The sequence below is a fragment of the Anomalospiza imberbis genome, chromosome 7 (genome assembly GCF_031753505.1).
Source record: "Anomalospiza imberbis isolate Cuckoo-Finch-1a 21T00152 chromosome 7, ASM3175350v1, whole genome shotgun sequence".
Classification (NCBI taxonomy): domain Eukaryota; kingdom Metazoa; phylum Chordata; class Aves; order Passeriformes; family Viduidae; genus Anomalospiza; species Anomalospiza imberbis.
In genome coordinates this window covers 21695482-21716769 of record NC_089687.1, presented here as the reverse complement: position 1 = coordinate 21716769, position 21288 = coordinate 21695482, and the positions used below count along the sequence as shown (strand labels likewise).

The 21288-nt window shown below is 42.0% G+C and overlaps 1 protein-coding gene across 1 annotated transcript in view; it reads left to right on the top strand.

The window, feature by feature from the left end:
• Positions 1–7073: 7073 nt before the first annotated feature.
• Positions 7074–21288, top strand: part of CHN1 (chimerin 1) — a 93182-nt gene continuing 78967 nt past the window's right edge. The window contains exons 1-2 of the mRNA XM_068195927.1: positions 7074–7217; positions 7440–7564. Coding sequence (XP_068052028.1) covers positions 7456–7564 — 109 coding nt within the window. The 5' untranslated portion in view covers positions 7074–7217; positions 7440–7455. The remainder of the gene's footprint in view (positions 7218–7439; positions 7565–21288) is intronic.

Sequence of the window (21288 nt, the reverse complement as noted above, 5' to 3'; positions counted from 1 at the left end):
AGTGACTCGTTGGTGCAGATAAACTCTGAATTCTGAAGTCATTGTGTTGGCATAGAAAGCATTGGTATCATATCTCTGTGTCGAAAACCACTAGAAACTGAGTGTGGGAAGGAATCAACCAGGAATTAGTTTCCTGTATATTTCCTTGATTGAGGATTGCATGATTTTACAATTGAATAGCTGAGCTTGAATTCTAGGTCTGAGCTTGGTGTGGTGATGTGCAAGTCAGGTTGCAAGATCAGTTATCTCTGATTTTGTTTTAAATAAAACTTCTGCTTGCACAGCTGAAAAGCTGCCAAGTCTCAGTAATAGTCTAATTTAGTTTTGAATTGCTAAGGGGCTTTCCACGTGTCTTGGTTTACAATAAGTAAAATGTGCACCACCATGGGATGTAATTATTTTATTATTAAAGAAAGAGGAAATAATGTGGGATTTTTTTTTCTGTCTTTCTTCTTTTGTCCTCTCCTAGAAAAAAACAGTGACATCAGGTACAGGAAACAGAAATTTCTCTCTGTGTGGGTGACATAGTAAATAATGTATTTTGGCACAATTAAGGGCTCAGAAGGCATCAGGTAATTCTCTCCTTTCATAAGGAATCTTACTGTTGTAAACTTACAGTTCACTAAAACTATTGTGATACTGGCAGATAAATTAATGAATAGTGAAAAACCTCAAATCCTAATTAAATCCCACTATTACTTCCAGGAATGGTTTATCTCCTCTCCAGGAATACTTGATTTGAACAGCTTAACAGGAAGAGCTATTGATCCCTTCAATAACACTTTAGAATCATTAAGAGGAAAAACTTTAATCTCCTTCAGCTCTTTGAAGTTGCTTTGGTTAATGTCATCTCTCTGTGATGCTGAAGAGCTAATGATGTTCTTGAAAGATATTTCCAACATTATTCTCTCTTGCCTTTTGTGCCCTGCTGCCATTACCTGGCTCCTCACAGCGTTAGCTGTGCAGTAAAGCAGGAAGGTACCAGTAGTGCTTGTCCTTGCCTGCTCTGTTTGGAAGGTTTTATATTCTCCTTCAAAAGTCTTCCTGGTGGAAGTAAACACATGGATCAGAGATTTTTTTGAACTTCTGATTAGTTATCCTGTGCTTCTGCTATCTCAACATTTTGAGGCTTGGACTTAGAAGTACCTTCAAGTCATTAAATTTCATTCTACACAGGCCCTTGATAACATGATTGCATCTGTCTATACAGCAGAAAATTCTCATTGTTTCTAGACTTAATTTCTTACTTATTTTTCTAAACTATTACATAAAATTCAACTTCAAATCTGATAGTTTGCCTTACCAGAGCCCATACACCCTTGTTCATGTGAAGTGCATTACTGAGCCTTAAAATACCTCTAAATATTTCATGTGATCTGAATCATGGACATTATCTTAATGAACACTAAATATTCTAGAAGGTGCAACCCTGTCTGAGAAGCAAGTTGTATGGGATAACTAATACCTTCATTAAAAACATTATTTTTGACTGGCTTCAGTAACACATACATTGGCTTCTCTAGGAATGTAGAAATTACTTTGAGGGACTGATACTAGAAAATCAAATAATTGCACCAAGAGTGTGTTGGTTCTGTACAGCACTTCAGAATTGCTGAATTGTTATAAGAAGGTTCAATTTATTTAAAAATTGCTCAAACCCATCCAGGAGATGTAGAAGTGGGTCCAGTAGTTCTAGAAGGCTCCACTGATTTCATGCAGCGCCATTGCCAGTTCTGTGGCACAGCTTATGGTTTCAAGTAGGAGATCATCACTCAGGGTTAAAGACATTTTGAATGATGGGACTAGAAGTATCGTGGAGAGTTTTATATTTTTTGATGGCTAGCTTGTTCTTAGTTTTTAGTGTTTATGGATGAAATTAGTCATAACAGTTTATTCCTGTTTTGCCAGTGGCTTGCCTTCTGTTTCTTAACTTGCAATTACCATGTTTTTTTTTCCAAATATACACAGGCACTACTTCAACTAATGCTTAATATGAATTTCTAAGCATGGTATAAAAAAATATGATGAAAATTAAATAGAAGGTATAAGCTGCATTTTATAGACAGAATAAACACACTTGGATGTTTTATAGCCATCAGTATTATCTCCTTTGACACTTGAGGCTTGTCCCTAGGAGACAGAAAGCAGAAACTTCCTGGAATTTCTTTAATTAGCCTGTTCATTTCACTTAATAAAACAAGAAATCAAAACCATATTGTGTTTCTTACACTGGATCCTTAGAAAATGTAACATAGAGTATGTAGCTCTTATATCTGAGCAAAAGTGCAAGCAATTTTGAGATTTCCTCGTGTTTTAATAATTTTGTTGCTAGCTGATTTCACATTAGGAGTCAGTGCTTATGGGATATGCCAGTAAGTGTGCACAGGAGCAATAAGAAAGCTCATAAAAAGTCTGGTGTTAAAGTGCATTCAGAGCAGCTGCAAATGGATAAAAAGAACCATCCAACCTTTTGCAATTATAAATAGTTTTGATACTCTTAGCTCTAAACATCACCTGCTTCAAGAGAAATGCTGTGCATGTCAGCATCAAAGTTTAAGATCATATGATTTTGCTACCTGCTGCACAGGTAGCATCAGCTATATCCTATGCACAGTACCTGTTTATGATGTAATTCTCACCACATTTACACACATCTCAGAAATCCAATTAAGTGCAGTCATGATGTAAAATTCCTTAAGAATTCTTTCATGAAGGACTTTGTTCAGGAAACACAGGGAAGAGGGAGCTTTTTTCCTTTGATGCAGTTTCATTCCAAAATGGCATCATTTCTCCTAACATCAGTCTTAACACAGCACATTCTTTATATCAAATAAACAGCATTCGTTTAGTTTTAAAATTAAGACTGTGCTCATGTGCTCTTCCCATTAGATCTTATGGCATTCACTTCTACTGTAACCAGAAAAATTCTAAATCTAAGGTTGTCATTGTCACCTATTTGTGTCAAACATTTTTTCATGACCCAGAGAGCCAAAAGCAGGTGCGTTAAAGCCCATTTTTCATTTCACTGATGTACACCATGCACTGTGTACCAGTCTGCTCTAAGTTGTTGTGGGGACATAGTGCAAGTCCTGTGGATCAGGATAGGATGCCAAATGTGAGTTTCTAATGTGGCAGTTGTGATTTTGTGATTTAAAAAAAGAGCTGTGGTGGATGTTATATCTCCCTTTCTTCAGCAATGATCAGAAAATTCAAGATGCAAGTTCCTCCTAATAACTGTTATTTTGCTAGTCTGTACACTGACGATAAAAAAAAATTACTTCAAAAATCTACAGACTAGCATAGATCCTAGTAAAACACTGATTATGTCTGATTTGAAAAGTTTGTTCATAGCTGCTGCAGTTGATGCAGGATTCTCTTTCCCTCTATGCCTGTACAGTGTTGGGTAATATTGGGCTTAAATGATTTTGCCACTAATAATGAACAACAGCAGTATCCAAAAGACAGGCTTAAATGGCAGTTTTGTCATCAAAGGGAGAAAGATTATCCAAAATGCTGGCAATGTGCAATTGCCGTTCTGGGTTTGGTAGTAGGCTTGATGTTATATTCAAATAGCTGTCATCTATATAAATATTAGTTATAGCTAGCAAGATGGCTGGTCAGCCTTCAAACTTTTTATGGATGACTTTTAAAGTAGCTAAAGTAATTGAATTTATCTTACTGAACAAGAGGTAGAAATCCGTCTTGCTGTTTTCCAAGGAGTAAATGTTCCATTGCAAATACTGTGAACTCCAAATCTGCTTGGTAAGGCAGCCCTTGGCCACTTCCCTGCCTGCCCCACAAACTTCCAGCAATTACACATTAAAAGCTAAATTAAATTCTGCACATAACAAGGCTTCTACAAATGCTGTTTTCCTGCTGTCAAAGGGATCTGTAGCAGGAAGACACTAACTGTGATAAGATGCTACCCCTATTCATCAGGTAACATCTCACCATGTCTTCACTTTTACTACTTCCCATTAATACAGGACAGCTTTAATTTATGGTAGGTTGGGGTTTTTTTCCTTCACACAACATTATATTTACTAGCTAGTAACCTGTTTTTACAGTTGTGTATAAATCTTTAAAAATGTCAGTGATTAATTTTAAAATCTCATTTATCACTATATGATTAGTGCATTAGTTAAGGTTTGAAGAATAAATGTCAAGTAATTAGAAGCAATTTTGTACCAGACTCTCAGACAAGGTGATGGATCGCAGAAAAGCCACTGGAAAATGGACCACTGGTCTCATGGTGCTCAGTACCCAGAGCAAGACAGCAAAAGGAGAGGAGCCAAAATAAAAAAAGCACTTAAACACTAGAAACCAATCCCAAACCCCAGTGATGACATTTTACATGAATAATGAATCTGTAGTAACTGACTACAGTTTCTAAAGAACTTTGGGGTTTGAAAGATGAGGCAAGAAACCTCTGAAGGACAATGAGAAGGCCAGAAAATAGCACGTTACACATGTATTTCTCTTCTGGAGCATTTATCCTTGAGGTTCACTTTGTAATACACCCGCAAATATTCCTACCAGGTGGCAAATACAATGGCACCTTTGCTACACAACGTGATGCTAGCAAGCCCGTTTTGCAAGGGAGGGCTTTTCAAGGGCTAAAGATCCAGGGAAACAAAACACTAAGCTCATCCTTACTGCCATTTAAAGCAAGGTCGTGCACACCGGGGTTCTCTTTTGTTCTCTCCCCTGCGAAAGAGCAAACCTATGAGCTGGGCTGTCTCGGAAGGAACAGCCCCTCCGGCCCAGCAGGGCCAGGTGGGAGCTGTGCGCCGGCTGCTCCCGAGCATCCGCATTTCCCCCCTCGTTCCCTGTGCGCGGCGATGGGGGTTGGGGCTCGGGGAGCTCCAGCTCTTTTCTAATGAAATTCCCAGAGTTGTAGTTAAATCATTGTTATCGCTTGTGCATAAGATGTGCTGGCTCGATAAGGCATTACGTAATTTTAAGATAATGTTGTGATTAAAGAGATATCTCCGTGAGGATTTCAGGTCCATTCAAAAGCAGGATGTGGTGGCAGGGACCTTCGCCTGGTGAATTTCGGGCTAATGCTTTTTTCTGCTTTGCACCTTTGATTTGCTCCCGCTGTGCTGAGGCTGTCGGCCCCTGTAAAGCCAGAGCTGCCATGGGTAAATGGTACAGATGTGTACGGGCACATTCCGTGCTGCCCAACACCCGTGGGGGCTCTGGGTTTGAGCCTGATGGTGAAGTCCTTCCAAAAGCAGCTGCTGTTCCCTGAAGGCTGCTGGAGCCAGGGCCAAAACATCCTCCTAAGCCAAGCAAAGAATCTAATCAGAAATAACAATTGAGCTCTGTTTTGAAAACTCTGATCAGCTACTGTTCCAGGCACAATAAAGTACAGTAACTAACTGTGAAATGACCAACAGGCTTCCCTGGGTTTTAGCAATAACTGCACTAATAGCAAAGGCATTATTAGGCAATTGAAATGACTAATCAGATCACTCAGGCTGATCTTAACTGTAGTATTGATACTGCCTATCACGAAAAATAGTTTTACATTCTGAACAGGAAAGCATTTTTAATGTAAACATGCAGTTGAATAGTTAGTAAAAAAAGATTTGGGAGTAGTGGAAGAGTAAAAACTGGCCACTTAATTGAAGGAAGTTGGGATGAAAGCTTGAGATTTAATTCCAGGAAATGTAAGGGGAAAAAAATCTGAAGAGCCAACTTATTTCCAAAAAGCCAAGGAAAACACTCTGTGCACACAAAGGTCAAATCATGTAGGTAGAAATGCAAAGATTTTTTTGCATTGCTTTTTTCCTAACCAGTTTTCATTTATTTTTAACCTTCTTTTAGCCCTGCAATTAAAAAATTATTTCTTGGTAGTCCATCTGCTCAGTAAACGTTTGCACTTTATACATGCAAAATGAAAATGTTTTGTAAAATCAGGTATATCACAGTAGAATTTATTTGGGAAGAAGTAAGAAAAAGGAAACAATCTCTCTCGCATTTATTTTTTTAACTTTGCACAGTAAGTGAAGTACATAAACGTAAAAACCTATGTTTTGAAATATATGACAGACATAACAAATGTCATGTTCTTGTCTTAAAGGATATTTAGATATATTGAAAACTCCCCACAATGTTTTCTTTTGGTTCTCTACAACAAAGATTAGGCAGAATTTTGAACATGAACACCTGAGTGCGGCTAACTGCATAAACCACCTGTTTTTTTAGACAGGCCTTTATGCTTTAGCTGCCTCGTAGAAGGAAAGGTGTTTTATTCACTTGCTGACCCTGAGCTGCACTCACAGAACTGAAACCATTAAGTGCAGCCTATGCACATGCTTTTCTTCCTTCAGGCTCTCCTCTGCCAGAAGCCTTGAATGCAGGCAGGCTTCCCACTGCGCGCCCGCCACCACAGTGGCCCAGGAGAAGGTGGAACCCGCTCCATGACGTCCGTGAAAACACCTGCAAAGCCCGCTTGCCCTGGCTGAGGTCTGCGGAGCCTCGGCTGGATTCGCGCAGCAGTAGCGGATTACATTTACGCGGATCGTGCTGCGGCTGGCTTTGATTTCTAGCGCGCACCTGTGAGGAGAAGGGAGCGCTGCGGGTGGGGCGGTGCCGATCCCGGGGGACACGGGATCCCCGCTCCTGCCGGGAATGCCGAGCCTCTGTGCTAAGTGTCCGCTTTCCGGTGGAAAATGCCACCTGCACAGGCGAGGTACACCAGGTACGGTGTTGCCTTTTCAATTAAGCGCTTTTAGCTCTGAAATTTACAGTCCTGGACAGCGAAAAAAGATGAAGCTGGGCTGGCTGAAATTTCTCGCACGAAGTATTTTGAGGGGGAATCTATGTGTTTGCTCTCTTGATGCTTGCTGGCAAATAAGGGAAATTTTCACCTCGCTTTAAGGAGTCATGTTTTTCACAGGCTCGTTGGCTCTTCTGCCGGACCAGGCAGGCGCAGCTCTGGCACGGCCGAGAAGGCACCGGCCGGGGGAGCGGTGCTTTCCACGGGGCATCTCCTCAGAGGAGCAGCGGTGCCCGAGGGCATAGCGGAGCCGCGTGCGGGGATGGGCCCGGGGCCCCGCGCGGGCCGTCCCGGGAGGGACGCGCTTCCCTTTGTGCCCGGCGGCGCGGCGGCCGCGTTGCCATGGGAACCGTCCCGGCGGCCGCGGCGGGCGGAGGCGGGCCGAGCCGAGCGCGGCGCAAGATGGCTCCCCGAGGCGGCGGGACGCAGCGTGAGCAGCGGGCGGGGGGCGGGCGGGCGCGGGCTGCCCCGGTGCCGCGCGTCCCCGGCTACGGTCCCCCGACACCCCCCTGCCCGGCCCGGCCCGGCCCTGCCCGCCCCCTCCCCTCCCCTTCCCTGCGGGCCGCGCCCGCCCCGCCCCGCGGCAGCAAGTGGCAGCGGCCGCCGGTGCCGCGGGGCGCGCTGACAGCCCCGCGTCCAACTTGTGTTGCAGGCGCGCCCCGCCGCTGATGCGAGAGCTGCCGCCGCGCCAATGCCAGCGCCGCGCCGCCCGGCCAGCCCCCGCCGCCCCCCGGGCCCGCCGCGCCGCCGCCGCCGCGATGGCTCTGACCTTGTTCGGTGAGTAAAGCGCCGCCGCCTCGGCCCGGCGGGCGCGGGGCTGCCGCCCCCATTGTCTGCGGCGCGGCAGCGCCTGAGCGTGGGCGCCGCCCCGCAGGGCCGGGCCCGGGGCTGCGGGAATAACGCCCCGGCGGGGCAGCCCCGCTGCCGGCCCGGCGGGGGCTCGGCTGCGACGGGCAGAGGAAAGTTAGGGTGCCTCGGGAAGCCCCGGCCGCCGAGGGGCTGTGCCGGAGACGCGGGCTGGCCCGGGGGGGGACCCCCGGGCGCGTCGGGGCACACGGGGCGCAGCTGCCCGCCGCGGTCAGCCCGGGAAAGGAGGCTTTGCGAGTGCTGCTCCGGCCGTGCTGCACTGCCTGGGACGGCGTGCTGGGAACCGGCTTGAGAAAACTCTAGTTTAAACTGTTGAACATGTGGGTTCTGCTAAGTAACGTTATTAAATTAGGCTTGTTTATGCTTAACATGTGCAGTTTTACAGCGGGCAAACAAACAAAAAGGCTTCAAATTGTGTCTGGCAACATTAGGTAAATGAAGCAATGCAAAGGAAAACAGAAATTAGTGTAACTAAGGTCGGTGCAGAGTTAACAGTATAATCGGGATACTCTTTCTTGGAAGAAGCTCATGCACCACAAGTGATTTCTAGTGAATAGAGGATGCAAGGTCTGTTAATTGTGTTTAGACTGTGGATTTTATTTAATATATAAACAAATGGCTTGCTTTCATTCATTTCCTGATTCTTGGACTGGTACAATTTCTTAAAAGACTAAAACCAATTTTTGGGTTTTCTTAAAAATTGACAACTGCTATATTATTCTGCGTTTTGAACCCCGTCTAAGAAGTTGTTTAACACATGTTGCAAGATATCTCCCTGCAAATAAAATCTGTGCTGTGTTGGATTTAGCTACAGTGCTGTCTCCCATATTTATATTTCCTGCTCAAGTTTGCCAGGATGCAAAGGGTTCATAGGTCAAAGTAGACTGTCTCTGTCGTTATATGCCTGGTCTTGTCACTGAATCCACGGGACTTCAGGAGCTGCAGGTAGGGGGGCCCTGCAGGTTGTCAGGTGTAGGGTGAGGATCAAGCTCTTTAACTTAGAAGTGAAAGTGAACACAGAGATCATACGGCAGATTGGCTGTTTTGGAAAAAACCCTGCTGTTCATGTAACATTGTATCATTTTTGAATTAGATTGTTTGAAAATACATAATTTGTTACAATGGCACTGAAGGTAAATATTGTTGTTTTCCCTAACAGAAAAAAAAAAGGCTGAAATACGCACATTCTACATGTTGAGTGTCATTATAATCTTTGTCTACAAAAATTAAGAATATTTTAATTTTAACTTTTTAAGAAAGTGGCATTCCTATATCAGATACCTTTTTTTTTAACTTATGTGATTCTTTTCCAATTTGTATGTGTTTGATCGACTGCATGACATATTCTATTAATGCAAATTTGCATTACAAAGTAACTTGATGGTTTTGTGTGTTATCACATATGTTGTTACAGTTAATGTCATTGATACACGTAAAAGATAATGAGTCAGAAGATAGAGCGGGGTGCTCTGCTGTGTCTGTCTCATTTTTAAACATTATCTTGCTGAGGGTAAAACCTCAGGATTGCATGCTTTTAAGAAAAAAAAGTGACAATAAAACAGTGCAACAAATATGGCTCATATGCATCAAAAATGAATGTGATGCCTTTCACAAATGTAAAAGCTTTACAGTATGTCTTAAACTCTGACTGCAAGAGTGTGAGTTGTGTAAATGCAGAAGTGTATGTGAGTGCAACATCTTTGCAGATGTGGCTGTGATTAATTTATGGTTGAGCTAGCACAGCTTACTGTGTGGCTGTGAGTCCTCTGAGCTAGGGTAGCTTGCCACACTTTGTCTCAGCACATAACAAAGACAGACTACAACACACTTGCTTTGAGCTTCAGGAGCAGTGTTCAGCCTCTATTATAAATGTTGGCTGCTGATGGATAGTTACATTTTCAGTTACTGCACTGGGGCTGACCCATAGTAAATCATTAAAAATATAACCCCAAAAGAGGGGGGTTTTGTTTATTTCAACATAACCCCCCACCAAAGCAATATCAGCAAATCTGAGGAAAGGCAAAATAAATGTCTGATGTATCTGTTTTAAGGCATTAAGCAGCTGTAACTGTACTATTTTAAATTCTCATGTATCTTATACCGGTAAAATTGTCCTGAGCAAACAGGTCTCAGGGGAGTGGTTTCTTTGGTTCTGCTCATTCACGTAAATTCTAGGCTCAATATTGCATTTCTATTTTCCCTAACCCATAATGATATATCATACTGAACCAAATTTCACCATTCTCAGGCTACTTCTAGTAAGTTGTGCTCCAAAAGCATGTAAAATTTGACATAAATTGCCATGTTGACTTTGGTGGGGGAGAAAATTCGCCGAGTTTCCTGGGTCCCTTTCAATCAGTGTGTACTTCTGTGTGCACAGCAAGGGAGAGGAGAGGGTTGGGAAATGTCATAACGTGCTCTTGGGAGTGTTTTATGGCTCTTTCAGTTCATAATGCAAAGACTGTACTAAGGGGATAGGTCTAGAGACCAGGCTGGCATTGCTGCAGATCCTGGATTAGCAGGGACACGCTTATCAGGCAGTTGAAAGTCAGGTCTTGTTGGAGGTTGCCCTTTGCCATTGTCCTCAGAGCAGCCCCACATTGCCACAGGAGTGCTGTCTGCAGTTTGCACCTTTGAGGTGGCAGCTTGAGACTCTTGGGAAAGTTGGTTGTGAAAAGAGTTTCTAGTATTAACAATGTGCTAACAGCATTTTTTCTGCAGAAAACCACAAAAAGCCTAAGGGGTTCCTGACTTACCCCTTCTCAGTTATAGCCTATTGGCAAGATTATGATGCAACAATAAAGTACAAGGGAGGAAAACATTAAGACTCTTCACTTCATCAGTTTTAATTATTTTGAAATGCTTTTCTTCAGCTTGTCATTGTCTCTCACTCATGACCTTCCAAGATACCCTGTGCTGACAGCTGGCTGTATGGAAGGTATGTCGGGGGCTGCCCATGTTCCCCCAGTGCAGTGGTACAGATGATGAGTCTGTGATGTGGATTATAGGAAAGAGTAGTTCAGCTGCTCCACAGATGGGAAAAGGAAGAGCAGCCCCTTTGGAATTAGTCAGCAATGGGAGAGCCTGGGAGCTGTTAGCTGGAAACATACCTCTGTTACCTCAATCATGCTGGCTACTTCAGGCAATGTGTCATCCCAGCAGGGTTCATAGTTACACAGGGTTAACACTCACAGATGTGTGCTGTGATTTTGGCCTGTTCAGGGCCAGAACTTGGGTTCCATGATCCTTTTGGAATCCAGCTAAGGATATTCAATGTGATAAAGTTACAACAGCAGAAATAGCCTGTTGTGACCATAGGTGCTCACCCATATGTGCCATGCCTTTTCATGGTACCAGCCAAAGCAGGGTTTCACGAGTACATTCAGTTTGTGTTCCAGTGGCCAAGCACTTGGAATGCAAGTTTGATCTAACAGTGGAAAGCAGGTCCTGCACGAGGATTGCATCAGCAAAAGACTGGAAGACAGTCAATTCCTCTGAGAAGCAGAAAAAATTGCTGTCTGATCCTTTTGTTTGTTGCAAATAATAGAGGCAATAGGTTTGATATTCATATGAATTGCTTATTAAGAGTCGGTGGAGATTTTAACTTCATCTTAGTCCACACAGTACACATTTTCACATGCAGTGCGTGTAAATTTCTGGAACTTGAGCAGATGTCCAGTTCTATTGCTGTTTTTCCTCCCACAGCACAGTCGTGTTGCCTTACAGAAGGTTGTGCTGATTACAGGTGTAGCCTCCTTTTTCTCTTTGACTATTTCTTGCTGCCTGATGCAGCAGCTGGAATGGTGTATAAGCCATTCTCTGCCATCTCAGCACAAAGTCTGGTGGCTGCCTGCCCAGCCTTTGGAAAGCTGGGCTGAAGCCACTTGCCTGGTTTAGTAAAGAGGTCGCTCAGGGATACCCACCAGTCCCGCTGTGCTGAATCCCTGCAGGGTAGCAGCTTCCTAGTGACAGGAAAAGCAATCAGTCACGTTCCTATGGCTAGACTTCCTAAAGCCATCTGTTAGTACCTAAGATGTGAGATTGCACAGTGGCAGGGCTGAGGTGCATGCTGTCATTCCACTTGGATGACTCAACTATTGGAATGATAACAAACAATGTAGAGGGATAAGGAGGGGAAGTATTAAGTTATCCCACTGTTTGTGTCTTTGAATATCCTGAAAAGTGTTTAAAGAAAGTCCAATGTTTTGTACTTTGAAAGAAGAAAAGTTTTGTTATGTTTAGTGCTTGCGAGTTGTCCTTGTCTTTTACAAATTCCCTTCCTGTTCATTTATTTGCTCATCAACTCTCTTGTGTGAACAAAGGAAGACATTTCAAAACAGCCAGGAGACAACTATGTGGACATATTTATCATTAGTTATTCGTGTTCTTGCCTTCTTGCTCGGAGCCTGCCAATGGATGAAAACTCATCCCTGAGTATTGGTGGCTAAGAAATGAGAAGCAAAGCAATTCTCTTTTAATCTTCAAAGTGCTTGCACTCTGATGAGTGGCTACAGCTGAATGGGATTAGAGACAGAGCTGTAGTCAGCATGACAGATACGGTTTTATAAGGAGATGATGAACAAGGACAATTTTTAGAGAAATCTTTAGGGAGAATATCAGAATAAAAGAAACAAGCAATACACTGCTAAGGCAGAAAGGGCAGGGACTAGGAAGCCAATGATACCTCTGTTTCAGGTGTCCATGCCTTTCTGAAAGAGCACGTAAATAGTAATTTGCTCACTTGGCAGAATTGCTTCCACGGCTGTGAGCTCTGATGTCATACTACACAAAATTAATTTTCTATCACTATTTACTACTATGGGTATGAAGTGAACCTTTTGAAATAAGTTCTTCTATACTTGAAATAATAATTAACAAATTACTGTTTCAAGTTCTATGCATCTGTGATTACTGTTCTCCATGCAAACTGTGCTTACTGACTCATGGCTGCTTCAAAAGGTAAGACATATTTATGTTGGTTCAAGCAGATATTTTCTAATGTGTCGGTCTTAAAGAGAGAAATTTTTCACTAAATAAATGTTTTCTTTGCTTGAGAAAGGGTATTAATTTTTAGAGTGCTTGGTTGGCACAGGTACAGAGAAAGTAAGTGTTCGTCTAAAAAATGGCTCACAACAGGTAATGCTGCAGATTCTCTGTAGGATAGGAAATACTCAAAAATTAATCTGCTTATTTCTTTTCTTGTGTGCAGAGCCTTCTAAGAACAGGAAATAAACAGATTACCTACAATTCAAGTTCTTCTCTATATTTATGTATGTGGCCCTGAGCTATGCTTAAAATTTGTGGCTCCCTGTGATTGTGAAGTTTATTGACTTAACTAAAGAGTCCAGTTGTACCAGAAAAGTGGTGTGTGGATATGTTCCTTAACTGAAGTAGGTAATAGAAGCTTGTTCATGGAATTGGGACATTTATAGTAGGGCTTTTGTTACTACAGGGAACATAAATGTAGAATGATAGGAATGGTATCTGTCATGGATGCTTCTAGGTCAAAAAAAATTGAAGAACTTTGAAAACTGTTTGAAGAGCATAAGGTAAGCAACAAAGTGAATACATATCCCATGTGGCACTGCCTGTGATAGGTCTTTTTCACCAGAAAAGCAGTGAATTCAAAGTGATCTTTTTAACCCGGTTGCAACAGATACTCTTGAAGTGGTTAGCCCTTGCTTAAAATACTTGGGTTCATTCAATACTGACTGATACCAAGCTAATTTTAGAGGACATTTAAGCAATTCAACATCTAGTCACAATGGAAACTACAAATAGTCTAATTAGATGAAACTATTTAGGGATATTAGTACAATGTCTAGGTTTGGGTGTTTTTTTTTTTGACATTTAAAAATGAAGGTGATTAGTTTAAAATTGAAACCATTTTAGAGAGAAACTAGACCTTCCAACTCCCATTCATGTGTCTGGGAGGAGAAGTGTCCAGGTGCTGAGAGTCATAAGAACATTTTCTTCTAGGTGCTGTGCTAACCTTTCATGATTTGTAGAACCTAATGAAACAAATAAGGAGAGCAGGCTTGAACAGGTTTTTGCCAGCAATGCAATCAAAAGAAAAACCAGTACAGGATCTATTAACTAGTAAATTGGTATAAATTGATCAAAATACCAGAGAAGCGACACTAACAGTATAGACAAGGATGAAAAAATTTGAGTCATGGCTTCTCAGCTTATTACTTAGAAGTGTGCTCCACACAGTGGCAAGTATAAAATTGTGTTTCCTTTCAGTTGTGAGTATTAGAATAAGAACCTAAAGAAATCAGAAGTTTGAGCGTTGTTGCTGAAACTGGAAAGGACATGTCCAGCTGTGTGCTCAAGTAATGAATTAAAGTGGGATTTTTAAAATTTTCTCCAAGGAGATTCTCTTATGTTATCATCAGCTCAGGCACATCACTCCTCCTTGACACCAGCAGACCCACTAAGAATGGAGACAGACTGTGTAACACAGAATCTCATCTGATGATGTTGAAGTGAAAGACACTCTGAATGCGAGGATCTGGGAAGGTTTCCTGAAGTACACTTCACATTGGCCAAGGGCTGATATTTCAGGCATAAATGTGGGGTTTCTTCTGTTTGTTTTGGACTCAGTTGATGCTTTTTGCTTTGTCAGGTTTTGGGACTTTATTCTCTCGCTTAATCACTTCGAGAGGTCTTATGGGTTTTTTTCAGGTGTACAAAAAGTTTTCCATTGACAGAAAACACATCTCAATGTCAGGAAAAGATTGTGTTTACTCACAGTGCAGTACTATAGTCATAATTTAAATACTGCTCTAAAACTCAAAGCTCAAGCCTTTTGGAAGACTGTGCTATTTTTGTTGAATAAAGACAGATTAATCAGTATCCCCCCGGGGTGCAGACATGGGTAACTGCTCTGTGCAGTCTAAGCTGAATGAGCATTTTTGGACAATTCAGTTTTATCTGAACTTGGGGTGTAGCATCCACAGCTCAGGCTACTGAGCTGCTCCACCCTGTGGACAGAGATTGTACAGTTCTGCACACAAATGTCTTCACAGTGGAACAAAACAGACCCAAGACCTGGCCAAGGGCTCTTTTGTAGTTATTAGCAGATGAGATACTTCCTCCTCCCTCTTAAAATCATAAACCGGCTTGGTTATTCTTTCAGTGCCATGGATTGTATCTGGCTTGTACATCTTCACAAACAGTGGCAGAAAATTTAAAACCCTCTAGATGTTGCTTTTTTGAGTCTGTGTTGAAACAAGGAAAAGTGCCATTTAAGGTCTCTGAAATATCTTCTCTTCTAAAGCATTTAACAATATAGCTAGGACTTGGTAATTGCATGACATGTGGGCCTCAGGCACCCTCGCTGGCCATGTCCAGGAAGATGCTGGGAAGAGTTTCTGCAGTTCTCCATGCTGTTCTGCGGGTTTGGCTATGTGTGGAGTGAGTGATTGGTCATTGTCCTGATTCTAGTCAAGGAGAGGGAGGGAGGGAGGGAGGTTGGCCACCCCCAGCTGGAAGCCAATAGTATTGCTGTGTGTGCAGCAGCCTCTGTGAATGTGTAAGAATTGGTTGACATTTACAGCACTCTGAATGAAAAAGGTATATAAAATGAAAATTATATATATGAAGTGATTGAAAGTTATTGGAAATTGTGCTCATAAAATTCTATTTATTCGTCTGTGGGTCTAATTTCCATGATATATTTTGATACATTCATCTCTGAATTAATTTTCGTGACCTTATTAGCTGTTCTGTGATAAGCATCATGGAAGACTGGTCATGTCAGGGTTGGTTTGGTTTTGGTTAAAATTTTGTTAATGCTGATAGGATGTGATGAAGCAGTCTGTTTTTCATGTGACCAAAGCTTAGTCCGTTGGGAGAATGTATTAGGAAACCTGCATTCTCTGGTTGTGGACCTCTGAAGAGGTTGCAGGCTGGACCTTCCTGCTCACAGTGAGCAGGTAACTTCCTTTTGGTGTCTGTCAGTTCTGTAAGGAAGCCCACTGTCACATCCAGCTTTGGTGCAGGTGGCAGGATCTAGCTCTGCTGAAAACATCTTGTGGTTGGGTCTGGATACTCATGGTGCTGGTGAGAGTTGGTGGTTTCCTCTCTGCTACAGTCCTCATCTCCATCTCCTTCCTGCTTCCTTTGTTGCAAGAGCTGTCTTGCCATTTAAGAAGCTGAAATAAAAATATATATTTTCTGATCTTGATCAGAAACTGAATGTCCCAAGGCAGCTTGCTTGTGTGAAAGTTCACTCTAAACGTGGACGTAAAACTCTGCTTCCTAAATACTAGAATTGTTTTGTTGCCTACTGCATTGTGTTGTGCTACCACAGCTACACAACCACAGTTGCAACCGTTTAAATTACCTAGCAAGTACATCAGACCATCAGAGTCACAGAGGGGTTTCAGTTGGAAGGGACCTTAAAGGTCATCTAGTTTCTACACCCCTTGCCTTGGGCAGGAGCACCTTCCACTCGAGCAGAGCCCTGTCCAGCCTGGCCTTGAACACTTTCAGAGATGGGGCAGCCACAGCTTCTCTGGGCAGCCTGTTCCAGTGCCTCAGCACCCTCACAGTAGAGTATTTCATGTAGGAAATTTTAGAGTACTGCTGCAGCAATGGATAAGGAGAGACTAAATTATTTCTTGTGTGGTGTACATAGAGGACTATGAAAAAAGGAAAACAGTTCTGAAAAACAAGCTCTGTGCCTTAGTGCATTACCTGACCATTCCTTGTGCTTGCATTGGCAGGGTACAAGTCAGTCTCCTCAATGCTGAATTATATATATAATATATATTATATATATTATATGGAGTGCATATTATACATATGCACTCCAGAGCAGACTACAGACTATAAAAGTTGCTGATAATTATTTGGTAGGACCAGTCTTCCAGTATTTTTCAGCTGTGCTTTATGGTTTCCATGTGAATCTGGACACAATGTTTCAGTGCAATCTGGGATCGTTTTTCATTAAAAAACTAGCCTACAAAAAAACCCCAAACAGGATGAACTTCTTCCTCACCTCTCTCTTACAGGCAGAACATGCACATGTGGGTTTATCCTTCCAATAAAGGAAGCATGATTTTGACACAGCAATTAATTCTACTGATTTCCTTTTTGGCTTTTTTTTTTTTAAGCAATATATTTATAAATGGGACTTAACAAATGTTGAGAAAAATCTTCAGTGGTTTAATAGAAACAGAAGGAGAGGAAGCTTGTCACAGCTTTCATTTCCAGTGGTGAGCTCATGTGCCTGTAGCTGTGCTGTTGCTTTATTGTGGTGCTCAGGGAGCTCCTGGCTGGCCTGTGTATCTTCCCAATGCCACATCATGTCAAAGCAAGCTTTGGCCACAGTCCCCTCCCTGCACCCTTGTGTGTCCCTCCTCAGTGGCAGAGCAGCAAGCACAGCAGTAACTCGATGGAGCATGTTGTATTCCTTAGATTTTGTACTATATAAGAAGATACCCCCACCCCAGTCCACCTCCAGCTGCGTTAGACCAAAGATGATAATTTAGTCTCGACTTGCTCTTTTGCAGGCTCAGAATTAGCAGGAGCTGAACCGTAGTCCCTGTGTCCCAGCTGTCCCAAGGCATGATGAGCCCCAGGCTGGGGCAGGGCATGCAGCACTCCTGGGACAGGAGCCCAAGCAACCTCTGAGATGAGTGAGTTGCAGACTGCTCTGTCAGTGGGAGAGCTCACTCTGGCTAACTCAGCTTTTTGATTTTTTTCTCACTTAGTAGGAAGGTCTATGAGAAGCAGAAAGATCTTTTTTTATTGCTTTTTTGGTGGATTGGTGTTGATGCTGCTGTTAATTGTGATTTTTAAATGTAAAAAACTGGCATTTCTTTCTCTCACTGCTGTGCAAGAGCAGCTGTGGAAGACACAAGCAGGGCTTGCCATGTCTCAGTGCTGTCTTAGCATTTGCCCTTCTTTCTCTACGGAAATCCTGTGTATCACAGCCTCTGACAATTGCGTGCAACATTCTGCGTCACAGCAGTTTTCACCAAGCTGTGTCAGGCCAGGACCATTTTTAAATTATAAAATTGATTTTTGATCTGTCACATCCTAGAACTGTCCTTCTGTCTATCTGTATGTGTTTTCCTGTGCTGTCAATTGCCATGATGGGGTTCTTTTTATAAAGTCAAAGTGGAGTTGAAGACACAAAAAAAAAGCTGTTATCTAGAGAGACAGTACTGGCTGGGGGAATACTGGGTTAGCAAGACTCCATCTTTCTTTGATGGACTCATCTACAAGGGCCTCTGCTTCTCTCACCAGCTACTGTTCCTATTTTCTGTTTAGATGTCTTATTACGTAGGACTAAGTCTGCTTTTCACTTGTGGACAGTTCCATGGGATCCTAGTTCTAGTAAGGATACTTTGATACTCTAGAAATGCAGCTAATGTTTTTTGGGAACCTGGTTAATGTAGTGCCATGATAACATGAGAGCTAATAACCCAAGTTTCCATTACTTGTGGACCAATTTGTCTTTCTTCTAATTAGTGGGAAAAAGGAGAAAGAAAACAATTTCAAAACAGAGACAAGAAAACCATCTGAGTTCATCTCCTGTAGGGGGAAAGAAACATGGAGTTAACTGAAAAAGGACTTGGAGGTTATCTCTGGGCATTGATCATATCAAGCTTTCCAGCTATTTCTCCTATTCCTTCAGGGCAGTACCAAACCTCTGTTCAGCTCTCCTTCCAGCAGCCTGTTTCCAGCTCCCCTGATCTGCTTTTCTCCTCCCAAACTCAGAAGGAACTGAGGACAAAGGGGAGGTCCATGCAGAAAACCTCCCAGTGCTTGCAGAGCTGCTAAGGCACTCCGAGACCGTTTGGCTGTTGCTCCAATCCCACAGTGTGCTGGGTGGTGCAGGAGCACAGCTTCTCCATGGACTTGCCCTGCTCTCTCTCCTTTGTCTGGCTCCTGCCTAGTGCAGCAGATGAGCCTGCCAAGGAGGAAAATCATTATGAAAAAGATGGATGTAATGCTATAAACAGGGAGGGGCTGTTGGGTGAAAAGCTTTCACCATACATCATTGGCTGCAGTTATAATAGTGAGCCATGACATTGCCAAAAGGAAATGTGAAGTTTTCAGCTTTTTCTACCTGGAGCATCCTAATTCATTTCTTTGGAGGCCACTTGAATGTTTTGTATGAGAAGTGGGTGAGGTGAGGAGTGGTACATCTCTCAGGCTGGGGAGAAGTTCACAGCAATCAGAGAATGCCTTTTGGACTAAAACCTTAAAGTCCAATTTAAAAAAAAGGCATCCTACCACATTGTTTCCATTTCCTGTCTCAAACCCTGCCAATAATTTTTTTAGGACTTTCCTTCATGACATTGTAAAAAACAATCATGATCCTGGTCAGGGTTACTTTACGTGGTAGTTGCATCTGTCCTGAAAATAAGGATGTAAATACAAACCATATTTTTGCCTGAGCAAGGTTTGTGTTATTGACAGCTGTTTTAGAAAATGAAAAATCTGTTTGTAATAGGAATCATAATAGGTTTTTTATAACTTGATGGTCTAAGAGTTTAAATGGGTCAAGTTTGAGGAAGGAGAAGCTACATTAGTTTCACCATCTGACACAGTTGGAGAGATGTGCTTTGGAACATGTGAGTCTGTCTTGATGCCAGTTATAACAGCAGTCAGAAATCAGATCTGCTTTTAATTTTCTCTGGAAGGCTCTGATTTTTGTTTGGGCTGCTAATGGGTGGTTTGGTTTAGGTTTGTTTTTATTTTTTACCCCAGGAGGTTAATGCAGGCACAGCAGCTATCTTGGTCTGAAATGCAAAGGTGGACAAGTTCTCAGTGGGTTTTTACCAAGGGATAGGGTGGCAGAGTCAGTCTTGTGCTCTTTTATTGAGGTTTAGCTTTTGGTAAAGCCTCAGTGCTCTACTTAAAGGTGTATTTTAGAGTAGTTAAGTGAACTTATGTTCATTATGTTGATGTTGTGTGTGGAAAAACAAATCAAAGCAACCAAGCAAACAGTGATAAAGCACGTCTCCCCATTCAGCAAATTAGGGGATTATGCAATGGATGGAGGGTCTGTATTTCAAAAGTGCTTGTCCTTTTTTTAGGGTCTTTTCTGCTCAACTTTGACTGGACAGACATTGTATTCAGGGAAGGAGATTAATTTACAGTTAGAAAACACTTTTGCACCATATCATGTTGTTTTTTTTCACTAGTAGGGTAACTGTTAAGAATATTTGTGTAATCAAACTCCAATCAATATTCCCTGTTAGATGTGTTAGAGAAATGAAGACAAAAAAGTGTTTCTATGAATGCCTTGAGACTGTAGCTATAACAATTGTCACTGGCTTTAAGTTATGGTAAAACTGCTGTGCCCTTGTTAGTATTATTAATGTTTGGAGGAAGTGAAGCAAGCGATGGGAAATGAGCTTTGTCTTTGTGCAGGCAGACTTTTAAAATATGAGACAAAGAAGGATTTGCAGAAGAAAAAATAGGAAAGGAAATGTCAAAGGGTTAATGTTTTCTCCTGTATTATCCCTTGCTATGGTTGAAATGAGAGAGTATAAGAGCAATAGCCTCAACAGATATTTCTTCAGCCTTCCATGCAAACTTCACTGGCCATGACCAAAACAGTGTCTCCAGAGAAAACCAGTCTGGGTTTAAAAACAAAGAAGTCTGATTGCAGCGTTCAAGCTTGTGCAACCTGATGTTACTCTGAATTTACAGTGAACAAGAGTTTGCTTTACTGAATCTAAAAGATACTTGGAAAATTTTCCTGTTAAATCTCAAAGAGGCAATTCTTCCAATAAAGGCCTATTTCTGAAAATTTTGACCTTGCAAAATTAGTCTGTAACAGACCTTTCAAATAAGCCATAGGGAGGATGGGAAACTGCCAAACTCATTGATCCATCTCTTCAGGGCTGCCGTCAGACATAGTCAGTTCTGTCACAATGAATTAAAAAAAACAAAAAAGATAGGCTGTTTTTCTTTTATATTTATATTTACATTAGAGAGGCATATTTGATTTTGACAACATCTTCAGCTGGAAGTTGTTTACTGTGTAAATGAGACATTTCAGGATACATGTGGTGATGAGGGTTACAAGACAGCCTTTGGCCTGACTCTGTTGTTTTACCTGCAGCTGACCTGCAGAGTCATGTCAGGAAGCAATTCCCATCATGTCTGTCTTTTCTTAGAGAGCAAAGGTGGTGTTCCCAGTAATACTGAAAATCAGCAGCAGCCTGTTGTCTGGAGACTGATACAGAAAGGAACATTAAATTCCGTCTTTATTAAATGCCCACAAGGTGGCACTTGTCATCTTTTTACCTCTCTGAGAGCCAAATTTTTATACTTTCAGCAACACTAAGAAATAATACTAGATGTTTTGAAACTTATCTTAAACATTAAGCTACTTGTGCTTTCATGGGGTATTTCCCCAGCCCTCCATTAAACTACTGTCAAGAGAAAAAGAAAAACAGCTATGTTTAGCTTGTTACCGTTGCATAAGTGAAAATTTCACTTTAAAATTTAAGATTAATTTTAATTTTTTTTGTTATAAAAGATTTTTTTAAAATATATTTCTCATTACATATGCCAGTATTTTATCTGGCAAAGAGGAGGAAAAATGAATACTTGCTTCCCTTGCTTTGGTTAAATGAAAATCTAGAAATGAATGATTTGCA